Source organism: Vidua macroura, chromosome 31, assembly GCF_024509145.1.
Source record: "Vidua macroura isolate BioBank_ID:100142 chromosome 31, ASM2450914v1, whole genome shotgun sequence".
Taxonomy (NCBI): domain Eukaryota; kingdom Metazoa; phylum Chordata; class Aves; order Passeriformes; family Viduidae; genus Vidua; species Vidua macroura.
The window spans coordinates 1,979,223-2,001,101 of NC_071601.1; the positions used below are offsets into that span (position 1 = coordinate 1,979,223).

At 45.1% G+C, this 21,879-nt stretch overlaps 2 protein-coding genes across 3 annotated transcripts in view; one reads left to right on the forward strand and one right to left on the reverse strand.

Annotated features, from left to right (window-relative positions):
* FZD3 (frizzled class receptor 3) overlaps positions 1-9,483 on the reverse strand; it is a 46,150-nt gene extending 36,667 nt beyond the window's left edge. For both annotated transcript variants that reach the window (XM_054001657.1, XM_054001658.1), the window contains exons 1-2: positions 9,407-9,483; positions 4,150-4,632 (exon numbers count right to left, since the gene is read on the reverse strand). In XM_054001657.1, the coding sequence (XP_053857632.1) occupies positions 4,150-4,338 (189 nt within the window). In that variant the 5' untranslated portion in view covers positions 4,339-4,632; positions 9,407-9,483. The remainder of the gene's footprint in view (positions 1-4,149; positions 4,633-9,406) is intronic.
* A 1,547-nt stretch (positions 9,484-11,030) lies between these two features.
* FBXO16 (F-box protein 16) overlaps positions 11,031-21,879 on the forward strand; it is a 30,552-nt gene continuing 19,703 nt past the window's right edge. Inside the window, exons 1-2 of the mRNA XM_054001691.1 lie at positions 11,031-11,223; positions 18,570-18,697. Coding sequence (XP_053857666.1) covers positions 11,163-11,223; positions 18,570-18,697 — 189 coding nt within the window. The 5' untranslated portion in view covers positions 11,031-11,162. The remainder of the gene's footprint in view (positions 11,224-18,569; positions 18,698-21,879) is intronic.

Below are 21,879 nucleotides of genomic sequence, written 5' to 3' on the forward strand. Positions count from 1 at the left end.
CCCCCTTTTCCACCTCCTGGCCAACCCAGCTGCATCCCTGAGTCCCAACTGCTGCTCTTTTTCTATAGGGAAAATGGGAATGGAAGGCAGAAGAAGAGCCATTATCTCCCTGGCCATATGGTGACTGCATCAGCTCCTTTTTAGAGCCTTTGACCTCCAGTTTAATCCCAAAAGAAAACTCAGATCCAGCCCTCAGCCACGTCTGGCTCCTGTCCTTTAAAGCCTCTTTGATTCCCACCATCGTTTGTGGGGTCCTATAAAAACCAGGGTGAGGAAAAAAGAAGTGGAGACAGCTTATTTAATTCAAAAAGCTTGGCAATCATCAAATTAAACTGCTTTTCTTTATTTGTGACAGAAGCTGTCGTTGAATGGCCACAGGCTCTGACAGGCCACCAAATTCCACGTTTTTCTGACCAAAATGTTCGCCCACAAAAACTGCATTAAGGCAGACAAACCCCACTGCTCGCTGCTCCCACACGTCAGCAAATCCTTCAAGGCCCAAGGAATTATTAAGTGGAAAAGGGACAGGAGATAATTCTTTGGAGCAATAATAATCCAAAGAGATGGGAAAACAAGGTCAGCTCCCTGGGGGGGGGAGAGGGGTAATTTGACTTTTCCACCAGCCCAGGATTTATGGAACGCACGGAGCCGTGGCAGCGGCGCCGTCCCCACGATGCCGCAGCGTCCTCGGGAATTTTTGGGAGGGAAGTTTTGGGAGGGAAGTTTTACCAGCACTGCTAAAAAGCAGCTATTCCTAATGGATATTGCCCAAAAGCAGCCTGTCAGCAGGGTACAGAAAATGTCACGGACGCCTCAGAGCACGCTGCGTGTGAGAGCACCACAGGGAAGGAGGAGTGACCCTCCGGAATCCCTGGACAGCTCCCAGCTCTGGACAGCTCATCCCAGGAATTCCAGAGGAGCTGGGAAATTCCTGCCCTGGACAGCAGCTCCTCATCACTGGGGACTCACCACTCCTCTATTGCTGCTTTTAGAAGAGCAGAGGCAACATTTTTTTTTTTTGCAGCAGAGGCAAAATAAATCTCGTTTCATTCTCTGCCATAGCCAGGCTGGATTGGTGTTTGTCCTCTGCCAAAAGCACCAAGATCCTTCAGGGATATTTGGGAATAAAATAATGCTCCAAGCCCCTGGAAGCAGCAGCCCCCCCTCCAATCCTCCTGCATTAAAGCACAGAGCTGAAGGAATTATCTTTCCCAGGAGTGAATCAAGGAGCAGGAGCTGATTCCAGCAGCGGAGGGACCCTGATGGAATATTCCATATTCAAGAGGCTGAAGAAAGGGAGATTTAGAGGGGATGTTGGAAAAAAATCCTTCCCTGGGAGGGTGGGGAGGCTGTGGAAGAGAATTCCCAGAGGATTTGTGGCTGTCCCATCCCTGGAAGTGCCCAAGGGCAGGCTGGAGTAACCTGGGGTAGTGGGAGGTGTCCAGGTTGGAACTGGATGAGCTTTAATGTTTCCTTTATCCCAAACCTTTCTGGCATTCCCTGATTTTGCTGATTCTCTAACCTGAAGATGTGACTTTAATATAATTATGAAGGAATTACATCAGCTTAAAGTCTCAAAAAAACAACTTAACTGATTTTTTCAAAAACTAATAAATAGGTTTTTAAGCAATCAGCAGTATTGGAAGAGAAGTCCACTGAATTTATTGATGGCAAGATGACAGCTTAACAATAATTCTCATTTTTGCTTCACCTCCACTCTGTTTTATTGCATCCTTTTCAGTACAAACCAGCTGAATTTTTCTTGGTTAAAAAAAAAAAAAATAAAAAAATTCATGAACTGCTGTGAAAAAGAGGTTCTGGAAACGAGAGATTTACAAGGCCTCCCCTACAGTACACAAAATGAATCACCCTGATTCTGTTTCTACATTATTTTATGTTCACAGCAACCAGGGAGGCGACTTGGAGACCAGAGATGTTCCCAGAAAATGCCACAATGCAACATTAACATTTAACAGCCCAGCATTCGAGTGCTCCACAACAACTGAGTCATTAAATAACACCTAAAAAGCCAAATAATAAAAAATATTCCCTCTTCTGAAGTCTTACATTAAAGTGCAATCTCAGTTAATACAAAGAATGGGAACATAATTATGAAACGCTGTGGATTTTCAGTCTTTTTTTTTTTTTTTTTTTTTTGGTTCCCAAAGCTCTGAATTGGAAGAATTGAATCTCGATGAAGCTCTGCTTTCCTCACAGCATTCACTTTACTCAGAAGTGGCCCATAATCCCTCCCCAGCCCGGAATTACCGCCTTAAATGCTGATTTTATTGGCAAAAAGGGAGTGTTAAACACAGCCACGCCACCCACGCACCCCGTGCTAAGCCTAAGAATGGCTTTGGTGTGAATTGCAGCCTTTTGTGCCAGGTAATTTCTGCTTTTTAACTCGAGTTTTTGCACCACAGAGGGCAGAGAAGCAACCTCTGAGCCCTCCTCAGTTCCCTTTTCCGTGGCAGAAAGCTCCCACAAAAATCGGGATAATTGCACCAGGATCGTTCTGGCTCAGGCTGGGGCTCCACGGAATTTATTCCTTTCAGCAAATGGGTTTTAAATAAAAATTATGTTTCTGACAGTTGTCTGAAAGCAACAAAAAGGCTGAAAAATGAGCAGGATGATGGCCATTATCAGGGAAAAAATGGGATTTTAAATCATCAGTGGTGTGATGTGCCCTGGACAAGGACAAGGCTAGGGAAAAAAAGGGAGAGGGGAAGGGAATTCAAATTATCCCAGGAATGAAGCAGCAAAATTGCAGGAAGGAAGGCCAGCACTTGGAGAAGGACACTGCAGGGAGAGAGCTGGAATGATTCCATCAGGAGAGGAAAAGCCTGGGGAATAAAAACGGAGCCTTCCAAAACCTCAGGAGGTTCTGACTACAGCACAGTCCGAAGGGGGGTTGGAAGAAAGCAGCAAAAAATGGTTTTAAATAGGTTAGAGAATAAATAAATAAATGAAATGATGAAATTCCAGCGTGGTTTGGGTGGGAAGGGCCCTTAAATCCCATCCCATTCCAGCCCTGACACCTCCCACTGGCCCAGGGGGCTCCAGCCTCTCCTTGGACACTCCCAGGGATCCTCTGGGAATTCTGCTCCAGTGCCTCAGAATTTGCCAGAACCAATTTTACAACAAAATTCACTCATTTTGCTCGATTTCACAACAAAATCCACTCCTTTTTTGCTCTATTTCACAACAAAATCCACTCCTTTTGCTCTTTTACAATAAAATTCACTCCTTTTGCTCTATTTCACAACAAAATTCACTCATTTTGCTTGATTTCACAACAAAATTCACTCCTTTTGCTCTGTTTTACAACAAAATTCACTCCTGTTGCTCCACATCCAGGATAATCAGAACCTGCAGACCCAAAGGAGCCACTGCAATCCAAGCCCACAGTTCCTCCAAAGAAATTTAAGGGAAAGAACCTCAGTTTTTAAAAATCCACCACATTTAATTCCCAAACTCTTCCACACACAAACCACGCAAAGCTAAAGCTTTGTATTATTGAACAAGAACAATGAAATTCGGTTTTGTGCTGTCAGGAAGAGCATTCCAAGATGAAAAAACAGCATTATTCTTTCATTTCTCACAGATTTACCCACAAGGGTTCTTTAAAAAAATAGAAATAAACCAAACCTGCACAAACCCCTCACGGAATTTTGAACAGGTTGAGAGCAAGAACTTGATTCATATTCTGAATTTCCATTCCTTTTAGTCTTCTCACAGAATACCTTAATATTCTGAATTTCCATTCTTTTTAGTGTCATCACAGAATATCAAATGAGGAAACTCCTTGGGTAGGATGGAAAATAGACTGAGGAAGTCTTGTATAAATCAGACTTTAGGTATTTAAAATAAGCATTTCCCACTCAGTGATACTCAATTAGGCAGGACCTGTAGTCATGGAATATTTTGACTATTTAGAATATGATATTTGGGGTTATATTTGATTTTTTTTTTTCCTCCGTTTGGATTCTCTTATCAATTATCGGTGAACTAAAGGCCGAAATTAAGCATATAAAGACGCATTTATGAAAATAATAAATATATATATTAATGAAAAATTTTATAATGAAGAAATATTAATAAAAATAAATATGTATTTATGGGGAAAAAAGAAAAAAAAAACAGGTTTACCTCCATGGCCAGAGCTGCTGTTTGCTGGTCGTAGTGGTTGAGGAGGTTGGGCATGAAGGTGGTGTTGTAGGGCAGGTCCTGGCACATCCTGAGGATGATGGGCTCGCAGGAGAACAGGCTGTGCCCTCCTGTGGGGGCCACCCAGACCCCCAAAACCCACAGGGAGCACAGCACCCAGCCCACAGCCATCCTTCCAGCCCAGCAACGGGGCCAGCAGATCTTCCGGCTCCTCGCGGATCCGAAATTTATTTCACCAAAATATTTCCAGGCCTTGCTTGAGGTTCCTCCCAGCTGGAAGAGTTTTTGTGTTCAGCATCCTCAGCTCAATCCAGACAGGTTCCAGAAGAAATCTTCCCCTTTTTTTTTTTCCCCTCTCAGTCCTCTGTGGATTAAATGTTGAGGTTTCAACCACATTCCCACACGGTGGAGCCCATGGTGACAGGGCAGCACTCCAGGGGCTTCCTGCTTTTTGTCCTGGAAAACCTGGAGCACAAAACACAACAAAGACAGAACACACTGAGAAACCTGGGAATCCATGAAAATATTAAAATATTTTACCTCTCAGTTCCTAAGCTGGCAAACAAACTGCTTCAAATTCTCCTACAAGGTCCTTCTGTGAGTTTTAATCCTGATTTTTTTTTTTACAATATCTGGAGGAAATGAACGGAAGATGGACGAATTGAATGGAAGACAGAAAAATTCAGTGGAAGAAAAGCACCCAAAAATGGTGAAAACATGGGGATCGTACCGATTAGGACAGAATATTTTTAGAAAACCCCACACTTTCAGCTTGGCCACGCTGAAACCAGGCTGTTTGTGACTCACCCCCACCGATAGCATCTCGGTGCTCGGAACTCCCGAGGAATAATTATAAAACAAAAACACAAATCCAGTCACCAGCACCACCAACGCCACAAGTCCCAGCTCGCCACTGGCTTGCCCAGGGAGGTTTGGCTACCTGGGCTCAAATGTGGCATTTTAATCTGCTTTTCTTTAATTGCACACATCCATCCTCCTCTCCATTCACAGAGCCCCAAGAGTGCAAAAAAAAAAAAAAAAAAAAAGCTCATTTTTAACAACAATTTTGTCTTGAAACGGTAAAATTTGCAAAATCCAGTCTCTAAGCAGCTGCTTTAAAGTGAATTATTGTTAAAGAAGCAACGGGAATTTAGAAAACCCCAAATATTCCATCAATATTCCCAAAACCACAGATCTGAACAGATTCCCAATCGTGAGAGAACAGGGTTTTTCCTTGGAAAACGTTTTTCTTTTCTGCTTGTAGTGAGAGACAGGAAGAATTTAATTACCAGACATGTGCTGCTATGCACATTTTTATTTACACAGGCCCATCTTATGGTCAGAAAAATTAAGGTTTTAAACCCTCAGTGCAGTTTGTGGGTTGGACTGGATAATCTCGAGGGGTTCCTTCCAACCTAAACAATTCTGGGCTTTTCTGTGAGAGGGGAGAGGGTTTGGCTGGAGCTTTTTGGAGACAGGCTGGTTAAAAACAAACATGCAAAGAGGGGAAAAAAAAAAAAAGACCAAGCTGCTAAAAATAACCATGTTAAATTCAGTTTATTGACAACTTTGCTTTCACAGGCTGCTTCTCCCTCTCACAGGGGAAGTCATGGCTGAGGCAGCACTGAAATAAGGGAAAAAATAGAAATAGGAGAAGCTCCAAAGCCAGGAAAAACAAACCATGAGCCAAAAAAAAAAAAAAAAAAAAAAAAAAAAAAAAAAAAAAAGGGAAAAAGAGAACTACCTAAACTACCTACCTACCTACACACCTGGAGTGGCAGAAGCAACAGAGCTCAAATCTCAGCTCGTATTCTGAAGGAAATGTTGCTGTGAAGAGTCAACACACTGAGTTTAAAGAGATCCAGATCAACCACAACATTTAGAACACGTTCTGTGTAACCACACCTGGTTTTAGGCCAGTTTCAAGATGGTATGAGCCTGAAAAGTTGTGTCCTTCTGATTGAAAAAAAAATGTAATTTCTCAGGTGGACTTTACAATAATTTGGCAGTTCTGGGAAGAAAGGAGGAGCTGAAGTGCCCCACCTGCCAGGGAGCATCACCAGCCTGGGGCCTTCCTGCACATCCCCAACTCCTGAGCAGGAGGTCAGGAGCTGCAGACAGATAAAACCAATTCCTGCTCTGTTTTGTGAAGTTCCCTGGCAGAAAGATTGGAAATAAATGGTCCCTTCCAACCCAAACCAGTCTGTGATGCCATGTTGGACAAGGTGCTTAATCCCCCTTGGAATGCATTCCCCCCCCCAAAAAAAAAAACTTTTTGAGTTTGTTGGCATCTCCAGAACTGTGGATTCACAATTTTTCTTTGGTTTCTCCTAAATTAACTCCAAAGGATTTTATTCCCCAGTTTGAGTGAGGATGAGCAAGGGACTTTTTTTTTTTTTTTTTGCCCACTGTAATTGAGGTGTAATCACAGTGATCTGTAAAAAAACCTTCCCAAAAAAAGGTTCAGAAAAAACCTAAGATGAACTGTGCTCACACCACTTAAAGTCTGCACCATAAAAATTGGGCAAATCCAGGTCAGGATCTGGAGTTTTGGGAAAAAGTCCAAGAATGCTCCAGGGAAATCATATTAATGACACACAAAACAGCAGGATCCAAACACATCCACCTCTCCTCTGCCTTCCCCACAGTCTCAAGCTGAAGAAAACATGGAAAAACAAAGATTCAATGAGCCACAAAGAAAAAAAAATAAGTTTTAACTATGCAAAAAGAAGAAAAAATTGTCCTATTTAAGATAATCATTAGAGTATCATAAATAAAATTAAGAATGTATTAAGGAGGAGGGAAAGCACACCAAAATGGACAACTTGGCCCTGGGAAAACTGAAATAATTCCGGGTGAAATGAAGCAAAAAGAGAAGGATTCCATTGCGAAAGGAGCCCCAGGTTTTGCACAGCAGCCCATGGGTGATCCATTAATTGGTGCAGACAGATGGGTGCTGTAATAAGCAACCCTCAGTGTCAGGAGAGTTCCTCACCACAGATCCAGTTTGTGCACTCTTTGTTAAGCCTCTGCACAGGAGATTTTTGTGGTTATTTTTGTATGTACAGAAAAACAAAACACTTTCGATGACACCAGGGATGAAAAGAGGAGGGGAGGCCTCCCCTCCCACCACAAGCACTGGAAAGTAAACGCAGGCAAAAGGAGCAGTTTGTTCCTGTGGTTGTGGATTTTTACATTCTTTATCAGAAGGAGAAGCCCATCCCATTCTTGCTGGAAAGGATTAATTAAGACATGCACAGGCAATTATTATAAACAGTGAAAATCGCGAGGAGAAAGGGCTGATTCCCACAAGGAGGGTTTTTTGTTTTTTCAAAAACTAAATTTCAAAGTCCCTCAGGGAGCAATGAGGAAAAAGAAAAGCTCATCAGGCTTTAGAATGAAAGGATGGGATTAATTCCCAGTTATCTATCCCAGAGAAATGGGGAGATAAATGCAACAACAAATCAGACTCCTCCTGGAGGAGAGGAAAATGTCCTCTCAGCCATTCCCCACCCAATTGTGACCCTGGAGAAAGGAGAGGAACTCATTCATTGCACTTCCCCAGCCCTTTCCCACCCACAAAAGGAGAACAAATTATTCTCCCAACTCCATTCTAATGAATTAGTGGGAAAGAAACTCCAGCCTGTTCCGCTCCTGCACCACACCATAATCCCCCACATCCCCTATTTCAATCAGGAGCAAAGAGGGAGGATGGAAAGGCAGAAACAACGCAATCATTTTCCACGTTTGTCATGGAATCGTGGAATGGTTTGGGTCGGAGGGGACTCTGAAGCTCATCCCAAGCCCCGCACCACGGGCAGGGATGGAGGGACAGGTCTGTCACCTCTCTCCGCGAGCTCCTATTCCACGGGAAGGGCCTGGAGAGGGGAAATCCTGCAGCTCCCCGGCATGGGGAGCAGGCAGGCTGCCGGCCGAGCCGGGGGTTCCTTTTGGAAAGGCACAAGGAACAAGTGCACCGGCGGCAGCAGCATCCCCTCGCATCGCTGCCGCACGGCCGAGGCGCGGGGAGCAGCGGAGCCGTGCCCGAACACCCGCACGGCTGAGCCCGGAGGGATCCGGGGAGCGCACGGACAGCGCCGGCATCCCCCGAGCCCTCAGCGAGGGGCGGTGAGGCTCCGGCACCGCTGAGCCCTCAGCAAAGGGTGGTGAGGCTCCGGCACCCCCGAGCCCTCAGCAAAGGGCGGTGAGGCTCCGGCACCCCCGAGCCCTCAGCAAAGGGCGGCGAGGCTCCGGCACCGCTGAGCCCTCAGCGAGGGGCGGTGAGGCTCCGGCACCCCCTGAGCCCTCAGCGAGGGGCGATGAGGCTCCGGCACCGCTGAGCCCTCAGCAAGGGGCGGTGAGGCTCCGGCACCGCCGAGCCCTCAGCAAAGGGCGGTGAGGCTCCGGCACCGCCGAGCCCTCAGCAAAGGGCGGTGAGGCTCCGGCATCCCCCTGAGCCCTCAGCAAAGGGCGGTGAGGCACCGGCATCCCCATAGCCCTCAGCAAAGGGCGGTGAGGCTCCGGCACCCCATGAGCCCTCAGCAAAGGGCGGTGAGGCTCCGGCACCCCATGAGCCCTCAGCAAAGGGCGGTGAGGCTCCGGCACCCCATGAGCCCTCAGCAAAGGGCGGTGAGGCTCCGGCACCCCATGAGCCCTCAGCAAAGGGCGGTGAGGCTCCGGCACCCCCTGAGCCCTCAGCAAAGGGCGGCGAGGCTCCGGCACCTCCTGAGCCCTCAGCGAGGGGCGGTGAGGCTCCGGCACCCCATGAGCCCTCAGCAAAGGGCGGTGAGGCTCCGGCACCCCATGAGCCCTCAGCAAAGGGCGGTGAGGCTCCGGCACCCCCGAGCCCTCAGCAAAGGGCGGTGAGGCTCCGGCACCCCCGAGCCCTCAGCAAAGGGCGGTGAGGCTCCGGCACCCCCGAGCCCTCAGCAAAGGGCGGTGAGGCACCCGCATCCCCTCCCCGGGACCGCCGCACCGCACTACGGCACGGGGAGCCCGGACCAGCATCCCCGGCCTCACGGGGAGCGGATCCGGCCCGTTCCCGGCGCTCATGGCCAGCATCCCCCCGTCCTCCGCCCGCCCGCCGAGCGCAGCACCGGCATCCCCCCGGGTGCGCTGCCGGCCGCAGGGCGCTGCGCGGCCGCCCCGCTGCACGGCCGCCGAGCCCCGCGGCCGCCTGTCCCCGGGGCGGGCAGGACGAGCCCCTGAGGGCGGCGCGGCCCCGCCGCGTCCCCGTTACCTGCGCGGCTCCCGCCGCCCTCACGGTCCCGCGCGCGCCCCTCGGGTGGCGGCGGCGGCAGCAACGGCAGCGCCCGGCCACGCCCCTCGCGGGGCCGCGCCCCCCGCGCCATCGCGCCCCGCCCACTCCCCGCCGCCCAGCCAATCAGAGCGCGCCGGGCTGGTTGCTAGGTAGATCGGAACCCCCGGCCTCTCTAACCCCGCTGGGGGGCTCTGATTGGCTGGCGCCCCCCGGGGTTGCCGCGGAGACGGGATGCGGACGGGTGGGAGGAGGAGGCGGGAGCTGATTGGCTGGCGCCGCCCCCCCCCGGGGTTGCCATAGCGACGGGATGCGGACGGGGGGGAGGAGGAAGAGGAGGAGGCGGCGTCCGCAGGCGGGAGGAGGAAGGTGAGAGGACACGGGGGGACACGGGGGGACAAGGGACCCCCGGGAGGGCGTGGGGAGGGGGCGTCGCTGCGGTGGGGCACGAGCGGACACGTGCCAGGGGACACTGGGGGTGTCACAGGGGGACAACCGCAGCGTGGCACGGCGGGGCGGGGATACAAAACGCGCTGGGAGGTGGCACAAGCGCCGTCGGGAGGGCGGGGGGGACACCGGGGTGCGGGGAGCAAGGTGGGAAACGCCGGTGGGAAACGCCAGCGGGAGCGCTGCACGCCGGCAGGGCAGCGGTGTTCCCAGTGTTTGCATCCTCACAGACCCCTGTGGATGGGCGCGCCCAGCTGGGCAAGAGGCCGGTGGCACCTGGGCTGTGCCAGCTCTGGGGTGGCAGCAGGGCCAGGGCAGTGCTGTCCCCTGTGCTGGCGCTGCTGGGGCACCTCCAGGGCTGGGGACAGCTCTGGGACAAAAAGGACATTGAGGGGCTGGAGAGTGTCCAGGGAAGGGAATGGAGCTGGGGAAGGGACTGGAGCACCAGGAGGGGCTGAGGGAGCTGGGAAAGGGGCTCAGCCTGGAGAAAAGGAGGCTCTGGGGGGACCTTCTGGCTCTGCACAACTCCTGACAGGAGGGGACAGCCAGGGGGGTCGGGCTCTGCTCCCAGGGAACAGGGACAGGAGGAGAGGGAATGGCCTCAGGCTGTGCCAGGGGAGGCTCAGGTTGGATATTTGGGTGGTCAAGCATTGGAGCAGCTGCTCAGGGCAGTGGTGGAATCCCCATCCTTGGAAATGTCCAAAACCCACGAGGATGTGGCACCTGGGGACATGGATTAGGGCTGGGTTTGTGTTTTGATTTGCTGCTTCCAGAGGTCTTTCCCCAGCCTGAACAATTCTGTGATTCCATGAAGGCACTCTCCAGTGAAGGGGGTTTAAAGGCATCATGCAAACAAAACAAGCTCAGGGAATGCTTGGTGGAAAACACGCTGGAATCCTTGGAGAAGTCCCAGCCTCGCTGGATTATTGATTATTGATTATTGATTACTGATTATTGATTACTGATTTCAGCCCCAGGTCCTTCCCAGTCCACCCTCTGCCCTGCCTGTACCTGTGCTTGGTGCTGCTGCTTAAAGCCTTTCTCCCATCACTGCACTCTTTACTTTGATATAATCATCTACAATCAAAATCACTCTCCTGCTTTAACTTGAGGTTGATTCCGTTAAATTCTAAACTTTTTGAATTTATTCCCAGCCGAACTCCTCTACTGCTCCGTTGCTGCCGCGTGGATTGATGGGATTAGGGGAACACATCCTTAAATCTCTGCATGCAGCAGGCTCTGTGCACCACAAAGGTTTCATTTCTGCAGAGATGTGGTCAAAAAATCACGAATGAAGTGGTTCTGCTTCTGCAGGAGTTGTTTTGAGTACGGTCAAGCAGAGATTAGCCCAGGTAAAGGGAATTATTCCAACACCCCTGGTTGATGGGATATGATCATTATGGATCCTTGAGCTTTCTTCAACGGAATCACTTATTTTTGAAACCGTTTTAAAACTCCAACTTGTACTGGAATCAGTGGAGGTATTTCCAGTGGTTTCCAAGTGGAATTTTCCTGCTGTGAGAAGGTACCATTCCTGTCTCCTGCCCTGTGAAACTTTGTGTCTCCTTCATATCCAAATTTCTTGGATTCTCCCATCCCAACTGTGAACCATTCCTAGGGACAGGCAATTTTGCTCTTTTAAACCCTGTATAAACTCACAAAAATTGTGGGTTTTTTTTTTAATCTCTTTGCACTGATATTTACCACACCTGCCATCTGCTCCTACATTTCCTTTTCATTTTTTTTACAGTGAAAATTGGTTAGGGCTTTTTTTTTTTGTTTTGTTTTGTTTTGTTGTTGTTTTGGGTTTTTTGTTTGTTTTTGTTTTTGTTTTTGTTTTTGTTTTTGTTTGGGTTTTTTTTGTTTTTTTGGGTTTTTTTGGGTTTTTTTTTCTCATTGTGTTTCAATATCTTTTCCTCTTTGGGCAATGAACCAACATTTTCCTGATGTCTATTTAAGGCTCGATCCTTGTTAACCTCCCCTCCTGTCTCCTGCTGCTGGAATGTTTTGGGATCACCTGAGCCTCATTTCATCCCGGGATGTGGGAAGAACGAGCTGGAGCAATCTCTGGAATGTTATTTTGGGCAGCCAGTCCAAAGATAACGAATCTTGCAGAAGAAAAGCGAAACCTTGGCTGAGCAGCCTCTTGATCCCAGCCCTGCTCAGAATTCCAGCTGCTTTTCCATGGAAAAAGGTGGAACTGGATGATTTTTAAGGTCCCTTCCCACCCAAACCATTCCATGAATGAGCTCCTAAGTGAGCACCGAGCCCCAGCATGTGCAGCTTTGAGGAATTCCACTAAATACTCGAATATCCAGTGCAATCCAGGCAGTTCTGTGGCTTGTGCAGCTTTATGGAATTATTATGGAATTATTATGGAATTATTATGGAATTATGGAATGTGGCTTCTCCAGGTGACTCACCCAGGTCATCAAATCCAACCCCTGGCCCTGCCCAGACACCCCAAAATTCCCACCCTGTGCATCCCTGGGAGCGTTGTCCTGGATTTCTGTCAGCCTTGGGAATGTCACCGTTCCCTGGGGAGCTCTTCCAGCCCCAGCACCCTCTGGGGGAAGAACTTTTCCTAAAATCCACCCTGATCCAGCCTTTCCCTGGGGTCCTACAGATGGAGAGAGAAGAGATCCAGGCCTGCCCCTCCACTTCTCCCCGTGAGGAAGTTTCAGACGGATTTTTCCCAGATCCTGAAGTTTCACATTTTTCCCAGATCCTGAAGTTTCACATTTTTCCCAAATCCTGAAGTTTCAGACAGACTTTTCCCAGATCCAGAAGTTTCACAGACTTTTCCCAGATCCTGAAGTTTCAGATTTTCCCAGATCATGAATTTTCAGACAGATTTTCCCCAGATCCTGAGGTTTCAGACTTTTCCTGGATCCTGCAGTTTCAGACTTTTCCCAGATCCTGAAGTCTCAGACAGACTTTTCCCAAATCCTGAACTTTCACACAGACTTTTCCCAAATCCTGAACTTTCAGACACATTTTTTCCCAAATCCCAAACTTTCAGACACATTTTTTCCCAAATCCCGATCTTTCACAAAGACTTTTCCCAAATCCTGAAGGTTTCTGAGAGACTGTTCTCAGATCCTGAAGGTTTCAGACTTTTCCCAAATCCTGAAATTTCAGACACATTTTTTTCCCAAATCCCGAACTTTCAGATAGACTTTTCCCAAATCCTGAAGGTTTCTGACAAACTTTTCCCAGATCCCGAACTTTCAGACGGACTTTTCCCAAACCCTGAAGGTTTCTGAGAGACTTTTCCCAGATCCTGAAGGTTTCAGACTTTTCCCAGATCCTGAAGTTTCAGACACATTTTTTCCCAAATCCCAAACTTTCAGACAGACTTTTCCCAAGTTCTGAAGGTTTCAGACAGACTTTTCCCAAATCCTGAACTTTCAGACTTTTCCCAGATCCTGAGCCACATTTTTGCCTCTTTAGGGCTTCCAAAGGCTCCCAGTCCTCGGAGCTGCTTTGGGAATGCTCCAGCCCCAAGATCCCAAATCCCTGAGGAAACCTGGCACAGGAGCGTGGGGTTTGTGACTAATGGCCAAAGCTGTCCCTGAAAAACAGGACACGGGTGCCTGGACCTGTTTTTTTGGCAGCTGAGCTGTTTCTCTTCCCTGGGCTTTGAAATTGCAGGGAAACAAAACAGAAACGAGGCAGGGAATGATCCCAAATCCACCCCAAAATCCACCTACTCGCTTGCACAAGAAGGTGGATGTGAAACCTTGGTGAGTCCTTCAGCTTTTTAAAATCAGAGAGGTAATTTGTTATTTATTTAAGGAGCTTTAGCCCCAAAAAAAAAATTTTAAAAAAGGAGAAAAAACTCAGATTTTTGTAACAGATTTTATTTCCTGAGCACGGAGAGAAAAATGCAACAGATTTTTTCTTTGTTTTTTTTTTTGGGGGGGGGCATTTTTCTGGCTTTTTGTTTGCTTTGTTTTTGTTTGTTTGTTTGTTTGTTTGGGTTTTTGTTTGGGTTTTTTGTTTGCTTTTTTGGGTTTTTTTGTGGGTGTGTGGTTTTTTGTTCCATTTTTCCCCTTGTTTTTCGGGTTTCTTTTGTTTAGTTGCTGGGTTTTTTTTTTAATATATTTTATTGACTCCATAATAACTTAAGAAAGGAAGGAAAAATTAAGCATAAAATTGATGTGCCCAGACAGATCCCGCAGTGATTTTTGAAGATGAATCCATTGAAATAGAGAGGAATTTTGTCTGGGTAAGGAATAGGGGTCTGAGAGTAGCTACAAAAACCCATTTTCTGGGTGGGTTTTGATGTGCTTGGCTTCAGCACAGGCTGGTAACACAATATGGGATTTAATTCAGGGATTTGCCTTTCTTTTGTCCCAAAAATCCCATTATCCATCCTGCCACCGTGGAGCTTTAAAGCGATCTGAGGTATTTAGAGAAAAAAAATTGCTGAATAAATTTATGCAGGGAACGGAGATTTTTTTTTTTTTTTAATGTGGTAAAGAAATTATTTGGTTTTCAGGCTGCTTAAGGCTCCAGCCTGGAAATTGGAGAGCTGAGGTGAGGAATTATCCTGCAGAATCCAACTGCAGGAGAGAAGATGAAGGAGAAAAAATCCTTTTTCCTATGTTTGGGCAGGGATTTATGGAAAAATTTCTTTGTCTGAGCAAAATTCAGACGTTTGGTGTCCCAAAAGGGGGAGATTTTGAGATTTTGGTAAACGTCTGATTTTGGGAGATGTCTGATTCCTCCATATTTCCGAAGATTTTGGTAAATCAAGATTTACTTGATGCGGAAATTCCTGCAAAAATCACGGAGTTGTTAAGGGTGGAAAAATCCTTTGGGATCACCAAGTCCAACCATCAGCCGTGGTCACCACCAAAACACGTCCCCGGGTGCCAAATCCACATTTTTTTTGGGATCTCGACTCCACCTGTTCAAAGGAATAGCCATTAACACTTGTGATGGGGAAGACCTGCTTAATTATTAATTAATTATTGATTCTTTATTAGTGCACGGAGGTTCCAGTGGGAAATCCCGGAATCTCAGGATGGTTTGGGGCTGGCAAATAATTTAGGGCTCATCCCATTCCTCCCCCACCCATGGGCAGGGACAATTTCCACTGTCCCAGGTTGCTCCAAGCCCTTTCCCACTGGTTCTTGGCCACTTCCAAGACTTTAATTTCACAGATAGCAAAATCAAAAAGCCTCACTCCACCTTAATTTCAAATTATTTCTCCATTTTGTGTCATTTATGTGCTATAAAATCATTGAATTCCTTGTTGGATTTTTTTTCCCCGCACAAAAACGAAGGAATGGCACAGGGACGATGCTCATGTTTGTTCTATGAAATCATTGGATTCCCTCTTAATTTTTTTTTTTCCATGAAAATGAAGGAATGGCACAGGGATAACGTTCATGGAATGGACGTTGTTCTATGGAATCATTGGATTCCTTGTTAAAATTAAATTTTTTTCCCGTGAAAATGAAGGAATGGCACAGGGATAACGTCCATCTTTGTTCCATGAAATCATTGCATTCCTTGTTAAAATTATATTTTTCCTATGAAAATGAAGGAATGGCAGAGGGATAGCGCCCATCTTTGTTCCATTTGATTCCTTTTTAAAATTATAATTTTTCCCATGAAGAGAAAGGAACAGCACAGGGATAATGTCCATCTTTGTTCCATTGGATTCCTTATTAAAATTCCATTTTTCCCATGAAAACGAAGGAATGGCACAGGAATAACGCCCATGTTTGTTCTATGGAATCATTGGATTCCTTGTTAAAATCATTATTTTTTCCACACAAAAAAAAAAGTGCTATGAAACCAGTGCATGTGAAATGCTATGGAATCATTGGATTCCCTCTTAATTTTTTTTTTTCCATGAAAATGAAGGAATGGCACAGGGATAACGTTCATGGAATGGACGTTGTTCTATGGAATCATTGGATTCCTTGTTAAAATAAATTTTTTTTCCCGTGAAAATGAAGGAACGGCACAGGGATAATGTCCATCTTTGTTCTATGGGATCATTGGATTCCTTGTTAAAATTATATTTTTCCTATGAAAATGAAGGAATGGCAGAGGGATAGCGCCCATCTTTATTCCATTGGATTCCTATTTAAAATTATAATTTTTCCCATGAAGAGAAAGGAACAGCACAGGGATAATGTCCATCTTTGTTCCATTGGATTCCTTATTAAAATTCTATGAATTTTTTTCCCATGAAAACGAAGGAATGGCACAGGGATAACGCCCATGTTTGTTCTATGGAATCATTGGATTCCTTGTTAAAATCATTATTTTTTCCACAAAAAAAAAAAGTGCTATGAAACCAGTGCATGTGAAATGCTATGGAATCATTGGATTCCCTCTTTTTTTTTTTTTCCATGAAAATGAAGGAATGGCACAGGGATAACGTTCATGGAATGGACGTTGTTCTATGGAATCATTGGATTCCTTGTTAAAATTAAATTTTTTTCCCGTGAAAATGAAGGAACGGCACAGGGATAACGTCCATCTTTGTTCTATGGGATCATTGGATTCCTTGTTAAAATTATATTTTTCCTATGAAAATGAAGGAATGGCAGAGGGATAGCGCCCATCTTTGTTCCATTGGATTCCTTTTTAAAATTATAATTTTTCCCATGAGGAGAAAGGAACAGCACAGGGATAATGTCCATCTTTGTTCCATTGGATTCCTTATTAAAATTCCATTTTTCCCATGAAAACGAAAGAATGGCACAGGGATAGCGTCCATGTTTGTTCTATGGAATGTTAAAATCATTCTTTTTTCCACAAAAAAAAATTCCTGAAACCAGTGCACGTGAAAGGCTATGGAATCATTGGATTCCCTAAAATTGTATTAAAATTATTTTTTAAAAACTGCTATGAAGTCATTGGATTCCTTGTTAAAATTCTATTTTTCCCATGAAAATGAAGGAATGGCACAGGGATAACGCCCATCTTTGGTCTATGGAATCACTGGATTCATTCTTAAAAGTCTATTTTTTTTTTCCATGAAAAAGAAGGAACGGCACAGGTATAACGTTCATGTTTCTTCCATGAAATCACTGAATTCCTTGTTAAAATTCTATTTTTTTCCCAAAAAAATGAAGGAATGGCACAGTGATAATGCCCACCTTTGTTCCATTGGATTCCTTGTTAAAATTCTATTTTTTTCCATGAAAACGAAGGAATGGCACAGGGATAACATCCATCTTTGTTCTATGAAATCATTTGATTTCTTGATAAAATTCTATTTTTCCCATGAAAACGAAGGAATGGCACAGGTATGATGTCCATGGAATGGACGATGTTTTATGGAATAATTGGATTCTTTGTTAAAATAATTCTTTTTTTTCCACAACAAAAAGTGCTATAAGAACATTGCACGTAAAATGCTAGAAAGTCATTGGGCTCCCTCTTAATTTTTTTTTTTTTTTTCCATGAAAATGAAGGAATGGCACAGGGATAACGTCCATCTTTGTTTCATTGGATTCCTCACTAAAATTCTATTTTTTCCCATAAAAACGAAGGAATGGCACAGACATAACGCCCATCTTTGTTCCACTGGATTCCTCATTAAAATTCTATTTTTTCCCATAAAAATGAAGGAATGGCACAAGGATAACACCCATCTTTGTCCCATTGGATTCCTCACTAAAATTCTATTTTTCCCATAAAAATGAAGGAATGGCACAGGGATAACGCCCACCCTTGTCCCATTGGATTCCTCGTTAAAATTCCATATTTTCCCATAAAAACGAAGGAACGGCACAGTGATAATGCCCATCTGTGTTCCACTGGATTCCTCATCAAAATTCTATTTTTTCTCATAAAAATGAAGGAATGGCACAGGGATAACGCCCATCTTTGGTCCACTGGATTCCTCATTAAAATTCTATTTTTTCCCATAAAAATGTAGGAATGGCACAGGGATAACGCCCATCTTTGTCCCATTGGATTCTTCATTAAAATTCTATTTTTTCCCATAAAAATGAAGGAATGGCACTGGGATAACGCCCATCTTTGTCCCATTGGATTCCTCACTAAAATTCTATTTTTTTCCCATAAAAACGAAGGAATGGCACTGGGATAATGCCCATCTTTGTTCCACTGGATTCCTCATTAAAATTCCATTTTTTCCCATAAAAATGAAGGAATGGCACAGGGATAACGCCCACCCTCGTCCCATTGGATTCCTCGTTAAAATTCCATTTTCCCCATAAAAACGGAGGAATGGCACTGGGATAATGCCCATCTTTGTTCCACTGCATTCCTCATTAAAATTCCATATTTTCCCATAAAAATGAAGGAATGGCACAGACATAACGCCCATCTTTGTTCCACTGGATTCCTCATTAAAATTCTATTTTTTCCCATAAAAACGAAGGAATGGCACTGGGATAACGCCCGTCTTTGGTCCACTGGATTCCTCATTAAAATTCTATTTTTTCCCACAAAAATGAAGGAATGGCACAGGGATAACGCCCATCTTTGGTCCACTGGATTCCTCATTAAAATTCTATTTTTCCCATAAAAATGAAGGAATGGCACTGGGATAACGCCCGCCTTTGTCCCATTGGATTCCTCACTAAAATTCTATTTTTTCCCATAAAAATGAAGGAATGGCACAGGGATAACGCCCATCTTTGTCCCATTGGATTCCTCATTAAAATTCAATTTTTTTCCATCTTTTTTCCGTTTTTAGCCACCGGCGGTGAAGGAGGATCCACCCTCCCCATGGCGTTTGCACCTCCCAAAAACCCGGATGGCTCCAAGCTCCGGCTCCGGCTGAGCTCGTGGACTCCGCTGAACCACCAGCTCATGAACAACAAGGCAAGTTCCCAAAAAAAAAAAAAAAACTGGAATTCCGGGAATCACGGAATTCCGGAGCTCCCGAAGGTCATCCAGCCCAACCCCTCAAGGCAAAGCCGAGTCGAGGATTTACTCCCTCAGGATCGTGTCCGGTCGGTTTGGAATAGTCTCAAAATCCTAAATTTCACCAATTCCCAAGCCCGGGAAAAATTTCATTTGTTGGCTTTCTCCCTCTGGAGGTCATGGGAAATGGAATAAGAACGTGGAGATATATAAAGATATAAAAACTCTAAAAAAAAAATCTAAAATAAAATCTATATAAAATCTTTATGATATATAAATGTATATAAATCCTAACATCAAAAGATGGAAAATTCTGATTTTCCTATTCAAAGCAAACAAGTATTTGATTTAAATACCGCTATTTTGCCAAATAATTTGTTGTTTTTTTTTTTTAAGAGGATTTTTTTTTGCTGAAAGTCACAAAATTATGTTGTTTTTTTTTTTTGAACCAAAAGCCTCCAGTTTCACCCCAGAGTGTGAGTCAAAGGTGGTCATGGAGATTTTGTTCCCCATTAGAAATATGGAGATATCAGACACACAAATTCCTCATGATGCATAAATATATAAAAAATATATACATTTTATAAAAAAAAATTGCAAAATAATTTTTTAAATTCTAATAAAAAGACAGAAAATTCTGATTTACCTATTTAAATTAAACAAGTATTTGATTTAAATACTGCTATTTTGCCAAATCAATAGCTTAAAAAAAAAAGAAGGTGGATTTTTTTTTTTTTGCTCAGAATCACAAAATCCTGTCATTCCTCAAAAAAATTAAAATTTCACCACTTTCCTAATAATTTTCTCATGATTAATCCCTTATACCATAAAAAGATGAAGCTTTTCCTCCTGCCTGGATATCTCTGACATTAAAATGAATTTGATTTTTCCCTCACTCCCTAATTAAACTCTGTATCCAGCACTTTTTCCCCGTGGAAGGACTTTTACCCCACTTCAAGCCAACACTTGAATTTATTTTATTTCTGATAAACCGAAGAGATTGAGCTCTTTGAAGTCCTTTCAATCTGGCAAATCCTCCAGCCTTTGAATCATTTTGATGTTTCCTGCACCCTTCCAACATTATTTCTGCAGATACACATCGCTGTGCAATAAAGCATGACCTAACCAGAAATTAAAAAACACATTTTCCCACCTTTTCTTTTTTTTTTTTTTTTTTTTTTTTTACCCCTCTGCTCCTTAAGCAGTCGGATTGAGCTGCAGCAAAACTTTTAGGGGTCAGTATTGGATTGTTGAATAATCCAGCATTCGGTGATGTTCCAGGCAGGGAGGAATAGACAAGAATATCCCAGAAAATAGAAGAAATTAATATAAAAAATGAAAAAAAAAAAAAAAGCCAGGGATGAACCGGAAAGGCCTTTGGCACATGGGGAATGTGGTGGTGCGCGATTAATGGTGGGACTCGATGACCTTGGAGGTCTTTTCCAACCTTGAAGATTCACAGAAACTCATAATTAAAGATATTTCCTTGTTTCTGATCCAGGTTTTAAACCACTGACCCGGCCAAAAAAATTCCTTTTTTTATACCCTTAATGCTGCTCTGCGTAATAAAAAATAAAAAAAAAAAAAAAAAATAAAAAAAAAAAAATTTAAAAATAGCTGCAACAAAATTAGCTGTGACGTTCGGAATCAGGAGATGTTCCGTGAGGTATTTATAGGGAGCTGGGGAAGCAGAAGGTGCCATTTTTGTACAGTCACACGTCTGCTCCTCTCTGCACTCCTGGGAGGCAGCATGACGAGGAATTTATAGATGGAAGGGACGGGAAATTATGGATGGAGGGGGTGGAAAAAGCAGGGAGAGATGGGACGTGTGAGAAATGAACTCGTTGGAACAGGGAGTGAGGGGCAGGAGCGGTGGAATTCAGAGCTGGTCCAAGGTAGAAACGTCAAAATCCCATGGTTAGGAGCATTCCTGGGAATTTATGGTGCCATAAATTTGCTGCTTGACAAATTTTTGGGTAATTCTGCTGGTCCTCCTTTGGTAGTTCCTGTAGATTTCCCTGGATTTTCAAACGTGGTAGGAGTACACTTATCACAGAATTCCAGAATGGTTTGGGTTGGGACAAACATAAATCCCACCTCGATCCACCCCTGCCCTGGGCAGGGACACATTCCCACTGTCCCAGGGTGCTCCAGCTTTGGGCACTTCCAGGGATCCAGGAGCAGCCACAGCTTCTCTGGGAATTCCATTCCAGGGCCTCACCACCCTCACAGGGAAGGATTTCTGCCTAACATTTGACATCTTCTCAGGGGGTTGGAAAGAGCTGATCCCGAAGGTCTATCCCATCCCAAACCATTCTGTGATTCCATGCACTCCTGAAACCTCCTGGATTCAACATCCCTGGATCCCTGGAAGTGTCCAAGGCCAGGCTGGATGGAGCACCCTGGGATGGTGGGGTTGGAACTGGATGAGCTTTAAGGTCCCTTCCCACCCAAACCATTCCATGATTCCATGGTTTAAAGGCGGGATCACCACCAGGGTCAGGCCAAAGTCGAGGAGGCAGAATCAGCAAATCCCAAATCGTTCATGGTCGCGAAACCAGGGATGAAATCCCAGATACTCCAGGGTGGTGCTGCAGGTGAGGATGAAGCAATGGCAGGAGATGGAGCACCCCTCAGGACTCCATTCTGGGAAGGACTGGAATTCGGGAGAGGATTTGGGCAGGAATTCAGGTCTGAGGCAGAAGAGCCTCCAGTGGCATTTGCAGCGAAGGATGGAGGGATTTTCCAGCTACTTGAGCATCTTCAAAAGCCCTGAAGCTGTGGATGTGAGACAGCAGATCCCAAAATCATCCCGGAGCACTCCACAGGTGTAGCTCAAAGGCCTTGGAGCAGAGGACATGGGCTTGATTATTACACCAAATTTGGGCCATTCTGTTGCTAATTAACCCTCCCAAGTGCCTGGAGAGGCAGAACTTTGGGAGAGCCTCAGCTCAGATGTGTCTCCAAGAATGCTGAAAGCAAATCCTCGTCTCTCTTTGATCAAAGACCATAAACAGCTCCCTCCTCCCCGGAATCCTCCAACCCAAAACTCAGATCTTTGACTATTCATCACTTCCTTGGGGCAAATCCTCTTTTTCCAGGTTCAGCTTGTTAGGTTCGTTGGTTTTTTTTTTGTTTGT